General features: G+C 37.9%; 1 protein-coding gene and 1 long non-coding RNA gene across 2 annotated transcripts; one reads left to right on the forward strand and one right to left on the reverse strand.

The window, feature by feature from the left end:
• Positions 1-6,960: 6,960 nt before the first annotated feature.
• Positions 6,961-8,173, reverse strand: LOC111264941 (uncharacterized). Its single transcript, XR_002683161.2, has 2 exons — positions 8,048-8,173; positions 6,961-7,935 (listed from the first exon to the last, which is right to left on the reverse strand). It is a non-coding gene; the product is annotated as an uncharacterized LOC111264941 (long non-coding RNA).
• On the forward strand, positions 8,007-22,975 carry LOC111264940 (putative extracellular sulfatase Sulf-1 homolog). The gene is made up of 11 exons (XM_022841220.2): positions 8,007-8,131; positions 8,418-8,630; positions 15,509-15,868; positions 16,159-16,380; positions 17,539-17,727; positions 17,928-18,004; positions 18,150-18,387; positions 18,609-18,810; positions 19,183-20,414; positions 20,638-20,873; positions 21,001-22,975. The coding sequence occupies exons 3-11, from the start codon at positions 15,629-15,631 to the stop codon at positions 21,485-21,487; spliced, it is 3,123 nt and encodes a 1,040-aa protein (XP_022696955.1). The 5' UTR covers positions 8,007-8,131; positions 8,418-8,630; positions 15,509-15,628; the 3' UTR covers positions 21,488-22,975.
• Positions 22,976-23,220: the final 245 nt, after the last annotated feature.

The following is a 23,220-nucleotide window of genomic DNA, read 5'->3' on the forward strand; positions in this document are numbered from 1 at the left end:
CCTTTTTGACTTGTCTTGATTGTTTTATATTAGGTTTAGGCATATTAACTTACTACTGTACTTAACTAAGAAAGAGAAACAGAAGAACAAGAAAGTCTACGCTTTAGTTATGTATCTGTTGAGAAATGGACTAAACCACAATCGCCAAATTTGAATTTAAATAAAGTATGGCAATTAATTAAGGTCCTTGGATTGTTTTAAGATTCCTCATAAATTTTTTATTGATTGAATATTGCAACATTAGCTCTCTTTTTTTAACCTCGTGGGTCAATAATTTCCCATAATGTTGTACAACTGTACTTTTTTATTACATAGAAATGTCCAACCCTTTCAACAATTGTTTTCGCAAATGAAGATTCGTTAGTTTACAGTTTAACGTAATTTACAGCTCTTTCAACACTATCAATTGAACAGCATCATAAGGTCTTAATCTACTACTCTAATAGTTGAATGAAGTGTTCTCATTAGATCAACATCAGCTAACTGATACACTGTTTTCCTTAAACCTTAAATGATCTCCGAACAATTTCCGTAACGACTGCCAGAGGGTATATATATATGTATAAGCCAACCTACCTCATATATATATAGTCGTCGATAACATTTTTGTTTTATATGTACTCGAAGTAACATTGGCCCATGCAGTACCTAACTCATATAATGCAACCCAATGTGATGACACCGTTTTGAGATAGGTAAGACTACCGCGGAACGATAAGCTAGTTATTTAGCTTGTTTATTGGTTAATAAAAAATCAATGAAACCGATCTTTTCGTAGTTGTCTCGTACATCCCAATCTTTTTCACGACAGAATTCAGTAACACGAATCGCACCTAATTTCTAACCCGTGAACATATCCAGAATTTTTAAAAATTAATAGTATTGATCTTTCATACCAACTTGCGTTGCTGCAACAAAATGAGATGGCTAATATAAGCCCTGTCATAGTATATATTTCGTTTTCGCTCGCTTTCAATCTCGCCGTCCATCCGAATTTCATATAAAGCCCTATGCACACCAAAGGTTTTGCATGAACATAGCAATATTCTTTCCGTTCACAATGCAGTAATGAAGCAAAAAGTGAGTGTTTACACTCAAAAACGTGAAGGCACTTGCGATACGGGCAGTATATATACATTTATATATACGTCGATCGTAAAAGAGCAAAGTTTGATGGGCTGTTTGTCGTCGCGTACATGCACTCATCTGCTATTTGTAATATCAGCCAGTTTTTTTTTAGAACAAAACAACGCAGTTGTGATGGTGAAAAATAATACGGTATTTTCAAAATTCAACGAAGATTACCTATTATGCAATGTTTTTATACGACACGCGCCTCTCACTAACATTAAAAGCTTATTTTTCCCCGAAATCGACGGTCGACCGTTTTTAAGCCTAAAGCAATTATTTTTTATATTTTAAATAATATTACTAATATGCGCTATTTCGATCGATGACCTTATATAATTTTTCAGGGGACACCGCAACCCTAACTAAATTGACACTATCAAAAGATATAACAAGAACCGAAATAGATTATAATCTGACAGTGCAAGATCCGAACTACACGGCGAATCCATTAACATATCTTATCCAAGTTCTATTAGTCTTTACCAGGTATGTAAGCATGTATGTGTCTGGCAACCTTTTGGTAAAAAGCAATGCCATTCCTGTCTGGTGACTGCGGTCGACTTTTCATTGAATTATTTGTTGCAGTCTCTTTAGTTGTTGACAATAAAGGTCTGAATCAACCGTTTTTCCAGGTGCCAGTAACGCATAACCTCCGATGGTAGAGCGCACACTATTGTGTTACCTGTTGTAAGTTATTTTTCGTATATTCTTGCGAAATCCAGACATCGACATGACAAGATTTATTGGAAGATGTTTAGGACTGCTTGGTGGTATATGTCCTTGGCATCGTCATGACTGCTCACAGATGGGTCAACTTTGACAACACACATTCGTAGTTAGTCGACCACTATGGGGAATATCTTTCTTTGAGTTTTGTTTAACATTGTATGTACATTAAAGCACACTTACATTGATTCATATATTATTGATTTATCTGGTTCTATGGAGAGCATATCACTGAATTTTATTGTAACGAAAATTCGTAGAAATGTATTAAAACGCTGAATATTCGGATGAAACAGTGTTTATTATCATTTATCATAAGCAGGTTAAGATTGCTAGAATGAGATTTTGGTTATTAACGACCCTTATTGTTACATGTTTTGAGCTCTAACACACGTATGTTAAATAGTGTAGCTAGAGATTTCACGTTGGATATGCTGTATTTTAGATTGGTGATTTTAAATAACCTTACTGGGGCTGCAACAAAAAAAAGATTTGAAATCATGTTAGACATTTGTGATAAGAAAAAAAAATCTGAATCAATATATACCTGTAAACAAAGTACTAGTAAAAATTAGGATTTATTCTAAGTGTTCATTGTTACAATGTTTCAAGTAACCTGAAATAATCGAAGACGTAATACTGAATAGAATCAACTCTAAGTCAAACCTATATCAAGAGTACGACGAAATAGGTATCCAGATTTCCGGAAGGTTAAAACATGTGGGGGCTGTCAATATTCTTTTCAGCTGAGCAAATTACAGTAGCAAACTCGATAAGTAATACTTTTTCATGGAGAGTCGCTAGGCAATCATTTAGCTTACGGTAAAGCCTTCGATTGTGCACTAGATAGCTGGTTAGAACTTGGCTATACAAGTATGGTTTCGTTCAAGTGCAAGGAAATTTAATAATTAGGTAAAAAGAAACAATAATTTTCTGACGACTGGATAAGGATAACATAAAAAGCATTTTGAATTGGCTAGAAAGGTCTAATTAAGTAGTTCTGATATATGTGTACAGCATATTGAATAGAACGAAGAACTACTTGTTCTTCAAATAACGCCGAAATCTGGCCGCTTAAGAAATTTCGGAACTCTTCCTTAGAGAGGTTGGTGCTCGGAAGTCGACAATCTTTCACTATAAAAGAATACTAAACATTTATAAATCTGCTACTCTAGGCTAGTTTCGCACAGTTTGGAAGAGACGAATTTAGGTTATTTATATGAACAAGTAGGAGCACGAAAAAATAAAAAGGTATACGAGTTTACATATACACTGAACTTTGTGTATTCGATCTACTACAAATGTTTATCACTATTACATAATGAATGGGTGTGGATTTATTACGGAGCTAGGTCCGTCGAATTAGTATACTAAGACTGACTTCGGCTAAATATAATTCATGACTCAGCCCTAAAAATCATACGGCCTTAAAGACTTCAATGACCGTACTGCAAGAACAAACTCCATTAGCGACAGGTAACCAGCTTTCCTGACCTGATACATACTAAGGACAAAAACCGGTAACAACAGAGGCGTAAAATAACAATAGGAAGCGGCTGCGTACTTTCAACTATCCAGGAAATACAGTTGCGATATAGAACATGAGTACACATCAGGGTGCTTTCTAGCAAATATCGTGGTTTTCGAGATGAGTTCATTCGAGTACCTGCTACTGTAGTACGATAGAATGTTTTTTAGCCTCAAAAGTGAAGAGACAAAGAAGAGTTGTCATAAATGCCAAGCTGGAAATTGTCTGAAATTTCTGCATGTGTGTGCGTGGAAAAGGAAACGGTGGACCATGTTGACAGGGTAAAAGCAAAGCGGTGCTGGTAGGACAAGGAAAGAAACGTAAACCAGCAAAGATAATGGTCGCACTAGTAGCGTCAAATACAATACCAACTATAAAACATCTTCCGTCTTTTCGCGACCGTTGTCTCCTGGACAGATTCCTAATGACGCGAGAAAATGGAGGCATCTAACGTGCCTTATTTTTTCGGGACCAACCCTTTCATTTCAATGGGCACAGGAACCACGTAACACCGCTCAGGGCACAACTCATCGCGTATGCTAGGTCTCTACCGGTTCTACCCGGCCAAAGCCCATGCGTTCAAGCCAATGACTTTGTAGTAGGTGTTAAGCAACGCTTCAAACGGAATCAGTCTCTCAAACAAACAGATGTAGAACACGCAAAAAACGTTTAGATAGATGACAGGTTCAACGCATATACTACTGATCAAATCCTGAAGTAATAGCATTATGATAGTAGTCGACGAAGCGGCAGAAAAGCCTAAAGAAAACATCGCCTTTTGTCATCAAATTGAACAATTTAATGCGTCATAAACCAGAGATAAACAATTTTTGAAAATTGAGAACAGTTGGCCGATGCAGAAACAGAAGAACATTGATTTCGTGTGAAAAACGTTGATTAAAACGTTACTCCTGTATTTAGCGCCCTCGGTGTATATGAATTCCAAATAAGAGCTTATTTCGTTACTTCAATTCAGCTGTAGTACGAGCCAGCTGAAGGCCTATTCTTGGCTAAAGGTGGCGCTGTCAACTGCAGACTTAACACAGGTACATGTTTTTTCTTACAGAAATGCATAAAACCAAAAGTGTTTTAGTTGAAACGTTTAACGGTTAATAACACTCTTAGTTTTAGAAAATATAAAACAATCTGCTGAGTTTAGCGATTGGTGAACAATAAGGTGAAAGGATGAAATAAGGGGAATAAGCAACTATTTTCATTTCTAAATAATTTACTCGCCACTGATAAATAATAACAAGTTTATGTTTTGAACAGATTAGCAGGACACCTAGTATCTCGTCAAAACTTTATGATATTAGTACGCACTGTCTCAATGAAGATTATCAATCAATTCAAGAGGGACTAAAAACAAAACCTTGAGAGAATTTTCTGATAGCTTTTTGACACTTATCAATTACATATCGTTATAACTCTATTTGTTTAGAATCTGCTAGAAGCAGTCTCCTTGTAGTACTGAGAATAGAGTTGAAGATGCTTTCGGCACAATAAAATAAAAATATTCAAAATTATTAACATTGTAGAGTCTATTACAAAATAAGGCTTGCTCAAATATTCGAGTTTGATTTGAGCTCTGTTACAATCATAATTATTATTAGTATTATTATGATTATTACCACGGGTCCGTTGAGTATCAAACACGGAAACCTCTTTTACAGACAGAATTCTAATCAATGATCTAGTGATAGGTAATCTAAAAAAGCAGTTTAATAGTGATCTTTGAGTTGCTCCGTAAGTAGTTAGCGATGTTTTGATTTTGGTCTTTATGTAAAATAGTAGAAATAGGCCAGCTGTTGTTTTCGGCTTGAAATATGCGAGGACTTATGCTCTTAGAATATGAAACAGGTGCTTTATAAACAACGACGCGGTTTTGTTAGTGTATAACATTTAGAGTATGGAAAGATAATAATAATAATAATGAGATATACAATGACAAGTTGTTATTGATTTTGAGAACTCATACGTTCAAAAAGGAGACCACTGTTGTTAGTTGTTATTACCATAGTGTTTGGCTGGCACTGACGAGCGAAAGTACCATCATCGAGGAGAACAGGGTCGTGTGTAACGATATTTTTAAGATACACGTGCGTTGCGTGCAAGACTATGCCACTATGTCAGACTAGCTTATGTGATTTTTCTGAAAATAGTAGCCATTGTATAATAACTCTTTCAATCGAACCCTTAGCGTTGTGCATGACGCCAATTGTTCTTCATTTAATAACTCCACCAAGCCAATGCCAAGCATCATAGATTCGCGCATTTACTGACACATTCTAAGAATGAAGAGGTAATGGGGGAGAGAGTAGAGCCGAAAGACGTCGGACAGATCTATAATCGTTTGTACGTCTATCCAAATATTTTTGTCGGTATTAATATTATAGGTAAAACTCTGCGGAAGAATATTTTTTTAAACACATTGCATTGGCTGTGAATGACGTGCTTGTTGCGAAGATTTTCTTTTAGATAAAGAGCTTGGCATTAGAATCTATCTTTCGTTATACGACTCCATATGATGTCCTAGATGCCCTTAAATGAACTGACTAAAAGTAACAGTAAAGTTAATGCCCTGTTACATTTGGCAACAATGGACGAATATCAACGTCATTAACTCTCTTTTCCACGACGAGCCTTCCAATCTACTATTTACTGCAAGAGACTTTTAAAAGCCGTAATAGCTTAGGAGAAGCTGCGAATACACAAGGTTTGCCAACAGAATAGTTAGCTAGATAACCAAGGAAAGCGCCCTGCCGTTGTCAAACAGGATACGTATAAAAGATCATTCGCCGCGAGAATGCTTACATTATATTATAATTGCCTTATAAATGGTATAATTATAGTACGTATCCTATAATGAGAGCAGTGTATTACCGCATGTCACATATCGAGGTAATATTTGTACACGAATAAAAGATATAGTATCAATAATTAATTTACAATATTATTGGCAACATCGTTTCATTTATATCCATATTATATGTGCTATATGCGATGCTGCCTATGCGTAAAAGATGCAGTTGTACAAAAAAGTTTTGCTTTCAAGGGAATTCACATATACTTAGGGATTTAACAATACACAAATTGCATTATTTGGATTTGTTTTATGGTATTTACGTATCAAGAGATTTCTATAAATCAACGTAAGTACCAAAACGAAGAGTATTAACAAACAATTTCCAATATATACGTCAGAATGGTTAATTTATGATGGCTCGGGACAAAGTCTGTGTTCAACAATAATTCGACTCTTTAAATAATTGGTTCATCTTTATCTTCTAAGTTGAGAAATCGCACGTCTATGTGGTATTCACACACGAGCTGAGTGAATTGGCTTCCGCTACACCCACGTTTAAGAGGCTTGATGCACTGCATGATCACAGTGGCGGTCGGATCGACAGAATAACGTGCATAATCTCTGAAGGCGAAACGTGTAGATGATGCTATTAGAAAGATTTTAAAGAGTTTAGCTGAGTGCAGGATCCATTGCGTGGTCACATAATTTACCGCCGTTCACGACTACAAGCTGTCGTGCCTAAAATAATAATTCAATAATGCACAAAGACTTGTTTACACTTTTCTTTAAGAATTTTATTGTAAAAATTTCTTTATTTCTCTTGTAAAAATCACTATTATCTTTGCGTTTATTAATCAACTTAATAACTAATTCTACTTTCTGAGTAGAGCTCCATACAGAACTACTAAGCATCGTATGACTATCTCGGAGAATATGAACATTTTCGAATATTTTCTCATATTGCTTCGATTTTGTTCGTCACACCTTATCTCTAAGTGTCAGTCTCACAGCTTGTCTCGTTCAGTGAATGATGATTTGTTTGATCGTGACCATTTTTATGGTCAGCTGTAATCTTGTGCGAGGTACACAAGCAACAAGTCATGGCCATCCCGTACCCTCGTTATCTTCGTGAAAATGGCGGATAATCGTATACCACGCACCTTCAAAAGTCTGATATTGGGCATTTTTATTTCTCATCCTAGAAACGCTTATTATCTTCTTCTCAATAAAAACAGATCAGATGATTAATTACCCGTTACTTAAATATAATATTAAGCGTAGTAAAAAAAAAGTCACTAATTTAAAAGCGGAAATTTTTGCCCCGCTTTATATAGTTATAAAATAGTCTATAATAGACTTATTTCTAGGGGATAGTATATATGCACCTGTCCTTGGGCAATGACTTAATACAAAGTGATCGTTAATTCGAATCATAACGGTGTTTGCTTTCTGTCTGCCTAATTAACTTTAGTTCACAAGCTCTAATTTATGAACACTTCTTCGTACACGACCTGGCTGCATAGATCATGTTTGCCGCGCATCTTTCAGCATGATCATATCCCTGTCGTTAGGCCCTCTCCACCTGATGTGACGTTGCCCTCTCCACAGTTAGGGGCTCGGGGCAGGGAAAATCGCGCCTCGGGCTACCAGCATAACAGGCGCAGGCCATCAGCAAACAGCCTCAGCCGACCGAACAATCATATCATAGCTGCACGAACCAAGATGGCTGCCCCCACCACCAGCCCTGCGGCAGTTCAAGCATCAGATTCAGGAGCAGAAACACGGAATCAGAATCGGTCAGATAGGTGGTGCTACTGTTGCTGCATACAGACAAAGCGAGACACAAGCATACGTACACTTAGCGCAACCGGAGACTGCCTTTACAACGGTCATAGGCCCTCTACACACTGACTTCACTAGCCACAACCACTCCACCAAACGTTGGTAGTCTAAACAGGATAATAATAGTGATCTTGGGTTTGCAAATTCATATATTGGGCACATAAGCAGTAGAACGAACCGTCACTAGTATAGTTGGCGATTACGACGTGCATAGTATTCTAGATATTAGAGATTTTGCGAACATTTCAAGTCTTTTAGAGCATTTTGAGCCACTGTACGAGAGCAAGCACAGACGTATTTAGCCAAACCCTGCCACCAGATAGAATGATTTTGAGAAAAGCTGGCTTGGTAAACCTGCTTATTCGATTTACATAATTACCGCAGGCTGTTGGAAAGAGCGATTGTGAAGTGCAGTCGTCCGAGATGCTGTGGTACAAGACGGTGTGATTTTTGCGTTTTGTGTACCCTCAAGAATAAATTTGACATCATCATCGAACACCATATCGTGCACCTGAATGTGAAGTGCTTCGTGATGGCTCGAATTCTAAGTCTGCAATCTGTACGAAAGAAAAATTATTTACACAAGTTACGATCCTGGTTAGTAACTTTTTTGTACCTAATATTAAACAGGCCGTATATAGGTTTTGAATAGCTAGTTTTTCCATGTATCTTAAAAAAGAGCTATATATTCAAAATGACCACACAATTTAGCCTTAGCATGTTCTTTGCTCCATTAGAGTGAAGACATTTATCCTTATTGGTACTATATCTTGCTTTGTCCTAATATAGGTGGATGATAAACTACTGCTCTAACAAAACTGCGTTCCTACTATGAAACAATGCTGTAAGGGATGGTCTTTTGTTGGCTACACCAAGGCATTGCTCCTATTTCTGTTTTCAATAAATTACTAGTATTTACTTTAGATAGATAATTTTAAGGAAAAAGTATCTTTCTACACTTTCCGTTACATTGCTAACGAAAAAAAGTTTACCTAAGCTAATACAGCTGATGTTCCTCACGTAAAGTGTACTAATTTGCGTGAGAAAACGTTACATCATAAATTGATATGTATGCCTCTAGTCATGGGCTAAATCTACGCATCCTGACATGATACTAAAAGCTAGACCGAATGATCTGTATGAAGTTTCGCTTAAATTTAAATCGAAAATTTTTAAAACGAAAATTAAAATTTATAAAGACCTACGGCCCATAATATTGTATGGATTTAAGAGACTTTGTGCTTGCGCAGATCAGTGCTACATATCACTCAGTCAGCTTCGAAGTATGAGGGAATCCCTTGTATAACGGGTTAGAGTTCTCTAGTATGCAATACCAGGGTAATTCAGAAGGCTCAACTCACCATTTTAGCTTGGAAGAACGCCGATGTTCATTCACCTGTGGTTTCATGTCACAGTGTTATATCTTAAGATTGAAAACAATGTCAATAACATTGACATATTTCTATATTTTTTGTTTTTGTCGTCACAATGTTTTGTATAATCATTTAGAGTGTGGAAGAGCTTTTATAAATATATACGTGTATGTCCAATGTGCTCAGAATTAGATAATTTTTTTTCATTTTTACAATAAATTTGAATATAGGTTTGTTGCCGAACTAATTAAATTGGCACATTACCTCTTTATTGATTCCTCGAGCGCCCTATATTTAGATGAACCGCAGCCGAGTAGGTGGTTCCGAAAGCAACGTAATGGTTACTTGAAATACAAATACGGAGCTGTCGCGCAAGTGAATTATCAAAAATATGTACATAAACCACATACGGAAATAGACAGAAATAGACTTTTTCTTGTGCTTCGTCTCTACAATTGTATCCAAGTAGAAACAAATATTTCAATGAAGATGCGCTAAAAGTGTCATTTCTGACGGTCATCTCTGTTCAATATGACTGCCATGAACCGCGATTATGACTTCGATTCGCGACTTGAACGACACAGTAGTCGTTTTCAAATATTCTTTCAGTATCCCGTAAATAACTGCATGTTCACAACAACTGACAAGCATTAACTTGCTAATATCTCTTAAAGACTTAGAAAATATTTAGTTCAGTGACTGAGCGATATTCAAGTTTAGTTTGATAGCGGGCCAGAAGTTCCAAAACTTAGAGATTCAAAAGAGCAATGAAATCGAAAAGGTGCAAAAAAGCATAAAAAAACTAACCATTGAATATTTTCTGGGTGACCCCATGGAGAACTGTTCCCGATATCCAACAATTATTACAATAATCTACTTTTAAAGGGATGAAATAATTCACGTATCGAGGGACTAACCTTATTTGGGTGCAGACACTGTTGTGATCTTTCTAACAATCGTACCCAGAGTATTTCGAGATTATCGTAACTGTATTCATGTTCAGGCATGCCCTCAGTCTTAAAAATCAAATGATGTAACCCGTGTACAGGGTGTCTTTTTATTATACGTATTGATTTGTTCGGTTTACCCCTTCCATCAATCATATAAATCACCGGTCACCGGTATATTTTTTTTTTCTCGATTTTTTTCTGATTTTTTGTTTTAACATGTGTGTCTCAGCTTGTGGCAGTACGAATATTAGACAGAGATCTTTGACGAGAAATGGTGGCTCAGCCAGAAAATATATCGTGTGCCGTCTTGTGTAGTCCTAACGCTTGCATTAGAAAATTCAATTCGGTCTGTTGCAAGGTTCGTGAAGCTGAGCTTCTCCGAGATAACAGGACCTCCGCGAGCGACAGGCGCTGCTACCTTTAAATCGGAAAATTCTCCTGGCACTACTAGTGACAGTTATTGGAGTTTTTTTATTAGAACTGTAGGAGGCTATTTGAATCACAATCCGCTGCTGTTCCGAGGTACATGAATGGGAGTGAAGTGGTTCACCGTTTAGTCGAGAGGTGCGTTTTCTAGCGAGTTTTTTTTTGGTCTACACGTCATTTGCCTCTATTTTCGCTTCGTACGTCGATCTCAACCTCAGTTTAACTAAGATAGTTACACAAGCGAAGCAAGGTTACTGAAAACTATGGTCGAACTGCTAAGAATACAATGGGAAAATTTCAACCAGATGATTTTAGTGGAAAAGTAACACCGCGACGGGGTGACGGGCTAAGAATAGGTGCAACGAATTCGAACTTAGGTTTGAGGTGAAATTGGCAAAAGTACCCTTAGTAGTGCGCAGCGTGAGTAGAAAACAGAAGAAACCGCCTTTTAACTACAAATAACTATGAGTAAATCACATGGTGCATTTTATTGCACAGAGATCGAATTGTGCCTCCTAATATTTATGACAGAAAGTATTTAAAAGCAATTGACGCTCAAGTGCATGATCAACAGCGGAAAATAGAGTTAAGGAAAGCTCTAACTTTAGGAGAAAGGAATCAACCTGGTCTAATTAAATAGCGATTGTCATTGGATAATTATCTTGAATTTTTTAAGACATAACCTTTGGTAGAGCAAAGTCAACTGTAGAATGTCATGATCGTTGAAAACTCGTTAAGAGAATAATTTCTGTTAGAACAGTACCTGGCACAGAAATCGTTGTGAGGCTGCCGAAGTCGCTTACTAGCGTTACCCGGCTCTCCGATTGTGACAAAGGCTTTTATTATGCGCGTTTTTTATCATTTGCTGGTGCTTTTAATTATATTGTTTTCCTTGCCATGCCTTTCCTAAAGCGGATCATTTGTCTAGAGTGGTTAAAACGGATGCCATTAAATCTTCAAAAAATGCGAAAGCCCTACGATACTCAGCAGGAGTGTGATGTACATAGATCTACTTAGAAAGTCCATGTTCCAACTATTTACAGAAGGCCGTAGAAGCTTCGGTATATTCGTCCATTGCAAAAATATAAAACTGACAATATCCAGATGCCAGTTAAATTTTTGTATACATACACGATAACTTGCAAAAGATTGTCGGCTGGAAATTAAAGAGCTAGCTAGCTAGCTAGCTATGCAACAGCACTTACATACAGATAACTATGCATAATCCGAAAATTTACATCGTCTTTATGCACTGTTTGTTTAGTTATCCGCTTATGTGATGAGTCATATTTGGTACGATAGCAATTATATGTACGGGCTGCATGAAGCCAAGTAGCCCCGAAGAAAGCTCGGCGCCAACCGCGATATTATTGGAGTCACGTTGTTTTACCTTCCCTATTGAGGAGATGAATTTATGTGAGCACTTATCTGGATCTTCGCGTGAAACGGAAATCCAAGAAAGGTTTTTGATCAATTCATTTTTGGGCTATACGCAGAGCAGATTTGTCTAGCATGCGCTCAAGGTCCTTTGAGGTGTCGTTTTAGGTAAGGCCACTAATTCAATGCCCTGTAATATGGACAATGCAGCAAAGTATTTGATAAATATTTAAAAAATAACAAAAGCATTAAAAGTAGTACTACGAACGGGCAGCGGAATGCATCGTTAGTGTAATGCTCAAGTTCTAACTTGAAGCGGACGCTGTAATGATAACAAGATACTTTACTCTTTTAATCATGAAAATAACGAATTCACTAGACATGTACCGATACCTATCTCTTAGGAACAGAACAAAATCAGCACCACTTAGAACCAAAAAGCCATTATCACATATCATATCGTTCGGTATTCGTGCTATCGAGACATATTTATCTATTGCCTTTTATATAATTTATGTTTTCCAATCGATAGTATTGGAGAGTTTATAAATTCGTTAATATTTAATTTGTGCTTGACAGAAGATAAAATCACGTCTCCTGTGTCTGGATCAAAAACAGAAGAGACAGAAAAGAAAGTAGCTTAAGGCAAGAACCCTATAAGTGAAGGAAACAAGTTTTTTCGAAAGAGCTGCGCATCTGTAAAGGTTAAGATGTAATAATCAATTTATTTTTTGGGTGCCTAAAGTACTTTACCGTAACGCATCTAAAAAATTGATATGCATATAAGCTATGCAACACGATCTCATTTTTGTTGGGCAGGATCCACTCTTGTACCATATCTAGTTGCCTTCGATAAACATTATGTCGCTGTTTGCCCAATAAGCCCGTGGATGGTGAGGTATTAAACGTACTTTGAATAACTTTCTCAACCAATTTTCTTCTTATAAAGCTTACATATAGTCAATACTTTATTATAATATTGAGCCATTGACAGCTATGCAAGTGGTCGGTAACAATCAATATTCAACTCAACAGCTTTTTAAAAATAGGTGCAAAGGTAGATTGCCTAAAGAATTTGGATACAATATCGGCTTTGTACGATCTACAAGATAAAAATATATAAAATATTTTAAAATATATAAAAGTTCCGATATTGAAAATCTTACGTTTTTAAAATAAAATATGGGAGTTGTAAAAATGAAGTTTAATCACGCTTATTTGTTTGTCATGAAACTGCTTGATTTTTTTTTTCATCCAAAAACGAACAACGTTGAGCCTGACCTGGGAAAAGGGGAATAGGTGGATGATGCTTCTATGGAAAGTACAAAAATTGCTTATAAGGAAGTTTTAAATTTTTTTGTTTCTTTATAATTAGCGGTTATGCTAATTTTAAATTACTATACTATATTAGCGGTGATTTTGTCATCGGCCTAATCGCTTCCCATTCTCTTCAACGTTCATTTGCATAGTAAAAAAAGATTAAGAATATATAATGGCTCGAGAGCTTATTTTTGTGACGTATCTTGAGTGCTTTTACTTTATTTTTTTTATCCATGACCATACTCAAAAAGTTTGTTACTATGAGGACAAGTGTAGCCTACCTGTCAATGAAACCGCCTACAAGACTCACAATGTTACTGTATATATCGCGGAATAATTTACAAAGATAATGGGCGAAGGCGAGAAGTTCCGCCTTTGGGTTTGCCTTACGTCGTGTTTAGTAATCCGCTTTCCATCCACCGTCATTTCTGTCTGCTGTCATATTTATACCTAGAGCATTTTATATACGAATAATGTTTTCTGATTTGATTAAACCGGTATCAAGATCGATAATAGTTAAATATTCTGTTATGTTCTAGATAGAAGTTAGTGAGAGGTCAATTATAGGGCCGGTTTGATCTTTGCTAAATCTTCAGATTTTCTGCTCGCGAATTGATTATATAAAATCTAGTTAACCCTGCTGGGTTACTATAAAAACATTTGTTATAAACTAGTATAAACACATCAATCTGCAAAAAGAAAAGTTTATTTCTCATTGGAATTTTGAAAATATAGTCGACCAATGGTTTCTGAGGATGTGCGTCAAATGTGACAGATCTTTGCATTAGTATCATTAGCTTTTTCGCTATACTAATTGATTTTTTTTACAAAAATGCGTACAATAACCCCTTCCCTGTAGGTGCGTGCTTACTAGGAACTTCGTATCGACCGTTGCGTATTACGACTTATCGTAGGCACTTCCTCCCAAGTATGCCTCCGCTGCTATTACCACGTCAATATTATGTATAAATCTGAAAGCATTCAGTGAATTATAGGAGCTCCTATTGGCAACTAAGCGCATAATTGTAAATATGCATTTTAAAAGCTATTAGAGTTTTGAAAAATTTGGACTAGGTTATTTAGACTTGAACGTTAGGTGAGATAAGGTCACGAGTAATTGGACAACGAAGAGCCATTCTCGTCGCTATATTTCCTCTTTGATAATTGCTTATTTGAAACAGAAAAATATTCATTTTACCGCGAGGTTCTTTCTTGTCCATGACAGTGAGTTTCCTTTTCTCACACAACTATCATAATATATAGTTATGAAGTAGGTTCACGTCTCGCATTAAAATGAAGTGCAAAAAAACCATGAGCAATTAGTATTTCCTTTTTTGCTCAATGTCCACCGATTTCCGTCCGTATTTTAGATCTCAAAATCATACTCTTGCTGCTGATAAAGTGAAGCTACGTCTCAATCTGTTTAAAGAGACTTCCTACGATGACTATCTCACAAACAAGCAACTTAAATTTGCAGAAATAGACGTAAACATTTTAGTGCCGGAGTAATAGAAACTCTCAAAGGACGGCCACGTGGTGACGAAATACACAGTGCACGGTTTTCACCATAAATTATGCACTAGCGTCTTGCACTAGCACTATGAATTTAACGGGCGCGCGGTAGACGTTTCGCTACCTTCGAGCTTACCTTCAGCATCAAGTGCCGGTCCATTGAAAGTAAAGCCCAGTCTGGGTCAATGCGCTGCCCCCTAAGCGGCTTCGTCTTTTACATGTCATAATTTCTCGTTTTCATCTTTATGGTGGTTTTATATTTAATCAACTGAAAACGCAAGCCACACCTCAACTTTCTCTCCTATACGCTACAAAAGTGATCAGCAAATTGCGTTGTGCCCTAGAAGAGAAAACCATCACCGCCCACGTGGTCAAATGTAGGGTTGACCGTAATAATCGAGTATACCTTTAATGAAAGACGGAGCAATCTACGTTCTCGCACGTATGTATCGCTCCAATTACGCTGGCTAGAGTCAAAGTGCACTACTAATACTATACTACTTACGATGTTTCATAGATGGCTGTAACTCATATCGGATGTAGCTTGACGTGAGTGGATTGGGTACTGATTAGTGACCAGTACAGAGCGTTATCGACGGCATCTCAAGTATCGACAAACAGAAAATATCGAGAGCAGATGTGTGAACAGATGTGGTTTAATGCGCCGAAGCTTACCACGAGAAGCTCGTGCCGAAGTATGTGGGAACTCGTGAACTGTATTAATAACAACGGATTTTTGTTATATCGGAGGCTCTCAATCCGTTTAATGGCCCAGTGTACGTCCTCTATCGGAATTTTGTTTATTCTGATCGGATTAGCAATAATACTACCAGGAGGACACAGCGCGCCGAAAAGAAAACACCCACATGGAGGAAAGGTAAAAATTAATAGACATGATTCTTGCAACAGATATTTTGTTACAGAGTGAAGGCCAAGTAGGCTTAGGGCTGGCAGCAAATTCGCGGTAAAAATACAAGTAAAAAAAACATGAGCATTTGTTATTAAGGCATTATTTTATTCCATTCGAAATAATAATAATCTTATTATGGTACTATGCACTTGAATGAGATTTCTACAGTCTTAGCAAAAAATTGGCAGAGTTTGTAGTGTACTGAATTTACCACTACTAAAAGCCCTCTCATCGTCTTTTTGTTTATTCTATTCAAGCCTAATATTATTCTGATTGTCACGGACGATCAGGATATCGAACTCGGCTCAATGAATTTCATGCCGCACGTTCGACGTCACCTGGAGCGTGAAGGTGCATATTTTCCTCATGCGTACGTGACTACTCCAATGTGTTGTCCATCACGTAGCAGTCTCCTTACTGGACTTTACGTTCATAATCATAACGTCTATACTAATAATAGAAATTGTAGCTCCCCACAGGTGAGTTCGTCTATTTACAGATCAGGCTATTTTATTAAAGATTTGTTCCTGTTGCTACGACGGATTTGAATAAAACGTTGTATCTACGTTTACAGTACTTCAACTACAACTGCTTAGTGAAATTTAGTGTTTGAAAATTCGGCATTGGATATAGCGTAAAAGATCACGCAACTCACATCTCATAGACCCGCATATTTAAAATTATGATAATTCACTATCCAGTGATGTCATCGGCTTAAATGTGTCCACTTCTTATTTCGAAACTCTTGCAGTTGCTGACGTTCAACCAAATATATGTATATATGTAGGGTGTGTAGAAAATAGCCAACCAAGTTTTTTTTCTGTGTCTATAAACAAGCAAAGGCTGGCATAAATAGATCAGCGTACGCGGTCTGTCACGATGGAAAAAGCTACGATTCGGAGAAGTGTTTATTGTTCGTAAAAACTTTATAAACCTTTTTAGGAGAGCCCATTACATTGGCGCCCTGCATGTTTCATGATAACCTTTAGTTTCAGCAAATGGGAATCTTTCTGCTAACGTTCCCAGCCCAGCGTTAACATGGAGTGCCCGCCCAGATCCTGTAATTTGACCTTTCTCAATTATATATATATAGTCTATAAAAGAATATCTAAAGCAGTTCAGGATTATAAGTATTAAATTTAAGAAGTATTTGGTTAAATTGACGATAACTATTGTCGAGCTGTGATCTTAAGTTACGCGAAAAAATTGAGTTATGTAAGCGGTCAGTGGGAGGGCATTTAGTTCACAGTTTTCCATATGTCGTGTAGATTAAACCCCTTCGACTGAGAGTGAAAATAAGCAAAAAGAGCACGAATTATGGTGGCTGACAATTTCGTACGTACTTAAAAAAAGATAGCCATTTTTATGATTATATGAAGAAGAGACAAAGAGTGACGTTTGGATCGGCCACCTGTCGAATAGGTTATGACAAATGTTATTGTTAATAATTCAAAAACGTTGTGTTGGCGTAAAGGCAAAAAAGATCGATAATGCGTGCATCTTCCGACCTAACGATACACATTTGACAACGCATAACGATAAAGATAATGTAAATTTTAATCCGGTTTTTAGGTAGATTCTCATTTTGTTATTTAAGGATGTGGTTGAAAAGGGTAACTGTTTTCTCGTTATGACAGTGGCAAAGAGCTTTCGAACCGCGAACATTCGCTGCGGTTTTGCAAAAGTCTGGTTATCAAACGGGCTACTTCGGCAAGTACCTCAACGAATACAATGGCAATCACGTTCCTGTCGGATGGAAGGAATGGTTAGGACTTGTCAGAAATTCAAGGTTCTATAACTACACTGTCAGTGTCAATGGGAATAAGGTTAGTTAATACACGATTTATAAAATATCCGTATTATCAATCTATCAGCGAACCAATCTATCAGTTAGAAGTACGTGTAAGTAAATGTACGTTGGCTTTCTCTACAGATGTGGAAAAATTCTGACAGATCCAAAAGTTATGCCAGTAGAATGTACATATGATTAACATATCATATTATTTTGTATGGAACGTTGCAAAAGGTGAAACATGGTGACTCATATCAGCGAGATTATCTGCCCGACCTTATAACTAATCAGTCACTCTCGTTCCTTCGAAGGTTAGTACATAGGCACCATAACTAATCAGAACTAATAAGAGGTAAATAGATAACAATCAAACTTAATCTAGTCACGAAGGTTGATAAAGGTCACGATGATGATGCCTTTGCTAAAAAAAATAGGCTAATTCTCCCTTTATTGTAGGTCAAAGCAGTTTTATCCGAACAAACCAGTGCTCATGGTGATGGCCTTTCCCGGACCTCACGGACCTGAGGATTCAGCGCCTCAGTACCAACATCTCTTCCTTAATGAAACCAATCATCGAACACCTTCTTGGAATCATGCTCCCAACTATGATAAACAATGGATCCTGCGGCATACGGGCAAGATGCAGAACGTTCATATAAAGTTTACGGATATTCTTAACACAAAACGACTGCAGGTTGGTCAGTGATTTGTCCTGCCAGCGTATTCGAAATTAGAAATAATCCTTAGAATCTATTGTTGTTTGTATGTGGTTATAAGCACGTTTTTTCGCTTGACCTCTTGTAAACACTAAATCGAAAATAGTAAGATACAAACATTAGTCGAACACCTTGTGCTCTCCCGGTAAAACGTACGTATATTATTATTATGTGACTATTATAGAATTCCTTCTTTCAGACCCTACAAACAGTGGACGAGTCTGTAAATCGAGTCATAGAAGAGTTACGTAAGCTCAAGGAATTGGACGACACGTTTATCATATATACGTCTGATCACGGCTATCACCTAGGGCAGTTTGGACTAGTAAAAGGAAAAGCGATGCCGTTCGAATTCGACGTGCGAGTACCTTTCTACGTTCGTGGACCAAAAATCTCTAGAGGTACGCAAACGAATGGACGCTGTTTTCAGTTGTTCCTAACTAAGAATCTTATAGCTGCGCTCGCAGCTTATAGCTGCGCTGATGAGCTGTTCAAAGTCAGTTTTTTAAAAAAGAAAAGTATTTTTTAAGAAAAGATCCCACATATCGCTTATGCACCTATCTATCAGATTTGTAACTATACTGTATTATACAGTAGATACCTACAATCTCTCAGTTGCGACTCCGTAAGCCGTAGCAACGAGTTAGAAACAACATTGGCAAAGATGATATTGGGAGGGGAATGAACGTGCGATCTCGACCATTTTTCTAATTGATTCATAGAAGAAACATACCGAATACGTATTAATCTGGTTCATCTGAATACGTTCGCAGGTATTCAAGTTCCAGAACTAATCGCTAACATTGATATCGCACCGACACTTCTAGAGATCGCAGGCGTCCCGGCCGACGTGTCCATGGATGGCAAGTCAATTCTGCCGCTGCTCATGCAGAAGATGGGGCGACGAGTAACCACCTGGAGGGATTCTCTCCTAATTGAAAAGGGGAAAATCAGCTCTCGGGAGCGCGAGTCATTTTCATTGCGGTCAGTCGAGAGTGCAGGCTTTAACAACAGTGAAGCCAGTTCAAATTCATGGACTGCTATAGATTCCGCCAAACCCTTGCCTATCATCCGGTGCTACCCTGACGGTAAGTTCCCTTCCCCGTGCAGACCTGGACAGAGATTCGAATGCGTCCGACGGACCGGTTTGGGTGCGGCCGACGAACAGCAGTGGACGCTACTTCGATGTGGTCGCCTCAATAGGAGCCGCAAACAACGCTGTCGCTGCAAAAGCAACGGTCGCAACCATAAGAATTTCTCGATTGAAGGCGGCGGCCGAAATAAATTTATTATGGATGACGATCTCCGTCGCTTCCGTAGTGGTAGTGATAGTAGTCGTAGCATTAACTTTCGGCGAGCGGTGGCCACATACCGTCGTCAGTTGTCACGAAACCGTAGGGAGTACCTAATGCAGCGGATGTCGTTGATTCATGGCCCCCCAAGTGCCAGGCTGGGTTTCAGTGGCGAAATTCTCGAGGACGAAACACTGTTAGGCACTACCGGCGATGGCACCAAGGAGCTGGTAAACTGTGTAAAGTTCTCGAACAATCAATCGGTCATCTGCCTCGGAAGTAACGACGAAGCTTACAGAGATCCGCGCCTATGGGAGCAAAAAAAGGAACGCGTTGACGTCCTGATAAATAGGTTTCGCCAAAAACTCAACCAACTCAAGGGGCTACGGACAACGCTCCGACGCTATCGGCCCCCGGGCGTCAAAGGATCATCATCGGGAGCCAGCAGCAGCAGTCAAAGACATGTCAATCCATCGGACAATTATAATAATCATAATACCAAGAACGGCGGTACCGGCCAAGTCTATAACGAAGACGTCGACGATTTTGATTTGGACGATTTGGATAATACTAATGGGAGGTGTTTTTGTCGAGATCGTTCAAAAAAGAAAAGGCAACGAAAAAAAGATAAATTTGCCAATACATCATGCAGTGCGATCGGTCAAGACATTGATAAGATGAATTGCTTCAGCCATGATAATGACCATTGGAAGGTGTGTACTACCTATTTAACTTTATCGCGTAAAACAACGAAGCAGAAAAACATATTCTGAGCAACTTGATTAGACGCTCCTACGGAGCACCCATTCACGCACGAATCTTCTCCAGGGATATAAACATATTTCATCCTTCTCTAAAGACTGCTGGGTGTATTTTATTAGATAACATCATTAAAAGATGTATTCAACCGTTGGTCGTTATCCATTGATTTTTCAGACACCCCCGCTGTGGACAGATGGTCCTTTCTGTTTTTGTCAAAATGCCAACAACAACACATTCTGGTGCGTGCGGACAGTAAATCGAACGCACAATTTCCTCTACTGCGAGTTCATCACTGGATTCGCCAGCTTCTATGATTTACGTACTGATCCCTATCAATTACGGAATACTATCGACCAAGTTCCCCGTCGTGATCTAGAGCAAATGCGTACGTCTTTAAAACGTCTTAGGAGGTAATTCTATTATCTTCATTTCATTCATCTCAGTATTTCGACCAAGATAACATTGTCGTACCCATAGATGTACATCGACCTTCGGTAATCACAACTAAGCTACTAATGAGTGAATTGTTTATTACAGGTGTAACGGTGCTAGAGAGTGCACCGTACGATATCGGCCACCAAAAACTGCGCAGTCGATACACAACGCTGATTCATATTCCGATGTATCACTGCCCAGAAGTTACACTGGACTACGAGGTCCCCATTACCCTTCGTATCATCATTCTGCGCCGTACCTCAATATCAAAAACAATTCCGCCAATAACAACCCAAACGGCAATGCTTACAATATCACCATAACTACTTGGGATAATCTGCTTCGAAGAAACATTAATAGCTTTTCCCACGAACAACAGGACGACACCAAAAATTACCACCATCGCCGTCCTAACCGTGATGACAATAAAAACCTTGCTGATTATAATTATTATACTGGCAACAACAACGACGACGACGACGACGATGACGACGACGACGACAGCAACAACAACAACAATAACAACAGCAGCAGCAGCGACAACGAAAGTAATGACGCTGGCGGCAGCGATGTGGAAAATGGAGCGTGACGATGGCGCGACCTAAAGGTTACTAGTGAGAGTAGTTTCACAAACAGGCACCGTCGTTATCGACGCGACCCTCGTTCTTCCGTTCAAATTACATCCAAATATATATAGTAGCTTAATACTCAGCCGTCGGTGAGATCAGCTGCTGCCAGTTTGAACGCCATCCAGCCAAATTAGTCAGACATCGTCTATTTCGCGTAGCGCCTTCAACGGAACGCGAGTACTAATCTATCATCGTTATAATGCGCTAGTAATCGAAGGTCCGACGTAAATTTTTAACGCCAAATAATCAAACTGCGTATCAATCGGCACGATTCATTCAAAGTAGTGCAAAGTGGCATTCACGTAGTTTTGAAAAAGCGCGCTCAACCAAATATTATACAGTCATATTACTGTAATACTGCCTCAGTAGAGAGGCCGCATTCAGGGCGAATTAAGTGGTAAAAAGAATTGATTCGTACAACGATCTTCAGTGGAAACACGCGAGTGATACCACACACAAACATCAGCACAGCAGTAGAAAATTAGAAAATGGAAACTCGATCTTGGCATAGTCGTGTACTAACGTTTATCCACCTTGATGTCAACGACCTATACCCTCATATTCACAGGTATATGATATACTCGCGTTCAAATGCACGTTAGATGTAAATGGACCCCTTGTGATCGCTTTTAACATGTAGATAATGTTCATTGTTTCATTGGAACAACACATAAAATGAAAAAAAAAACTAAAATCAATGATCCCAGTTGGGAAAGTACACGGTACAGAGATATAGACATAGTCCTACACAGAGGTACGTTGCAAGCCTTATTCAATTCAAGTGTTACACAGAGGTACGTTGCAAGCCTTATTCAATTCAAGTGTATACGATGTATATTACAGTGTAAATTTAGGAATTTAGATTTAAAAAAATAGCTTTTTTTTTTAATTTTAGATTAGCTACTTTTCTCTCAATAAATCACTACTGGATATTTCGGAACATAATGGTATTGTAAAATGCAGTTGTATACGGACACAATAGATATATCCGCATGTTTTAGAAAAGCATCATTTTGTCTGTGATTAATTACGCTGTTCTGTTCGATGTCGTTTGCCGTAATAACCGTTAGTAAGGTGTATATGTGTGTGTGTGTGTGTGGTGTTTTTGTGTGTGTGTATGATATATCAAAATAGCCCACTCAAAATAGCAAGAAAAGCCGCGCCCAGCCAGATATAAAATCATAGTCACAGTACTTTATTGTTAGTACTCAGTAATTGAGCGTGCATTGACCCGTTCGTTTATTATTAATTACTTAGAATTGTTTACAAAGGCTCTTCTTATTTAAGACACATGCCTGTTCTAATATTTGTTTATACGTACATAATTGAAAAATATTTTTCCCAAAAATGTTAAAATTGTCCGTACTCTGATTCAGCGTACATGTATGGAGGCTGAGTTTATTCAGCTATGCTAATTATTGTGCATATAAATAAAACATTATGTTTAATACAGTGATCTCTTTGTAGTATAAGCTTTAATATAAGCTTCAAGAAAACTTACGTTTTCTTGAAAGAATCTTACGAAGTAAATTCATTCTGATTTTAAATTTAATTAGACAGTGCAATTCGGTTACGCAGCTAATTGTACAATTTAATATATATGTACTGTACATATAGTAGGTACAGCGTCGTCGCGAAGACAATAAACAATAATAACTCTGAAAGTGCGACAATCTTTTTACTTTTTATTATT

Source organism: Varroa jacobsoni, unplaced genomic scaffold (genome assembly GCF_002532875.2).
Source record: "Varroa jacobsoni isolate VJ856 unplaced genomic scaffold, vjacob_1.0 scaffold_914, whole genome shotgun sequence".
Taxonomy (NCBI): Eukaryota; Metazoa; Arthropoda; class Arachnida; order Mesostigmata; family Varroidae; genus Varroa; species Varroa jacobsoni.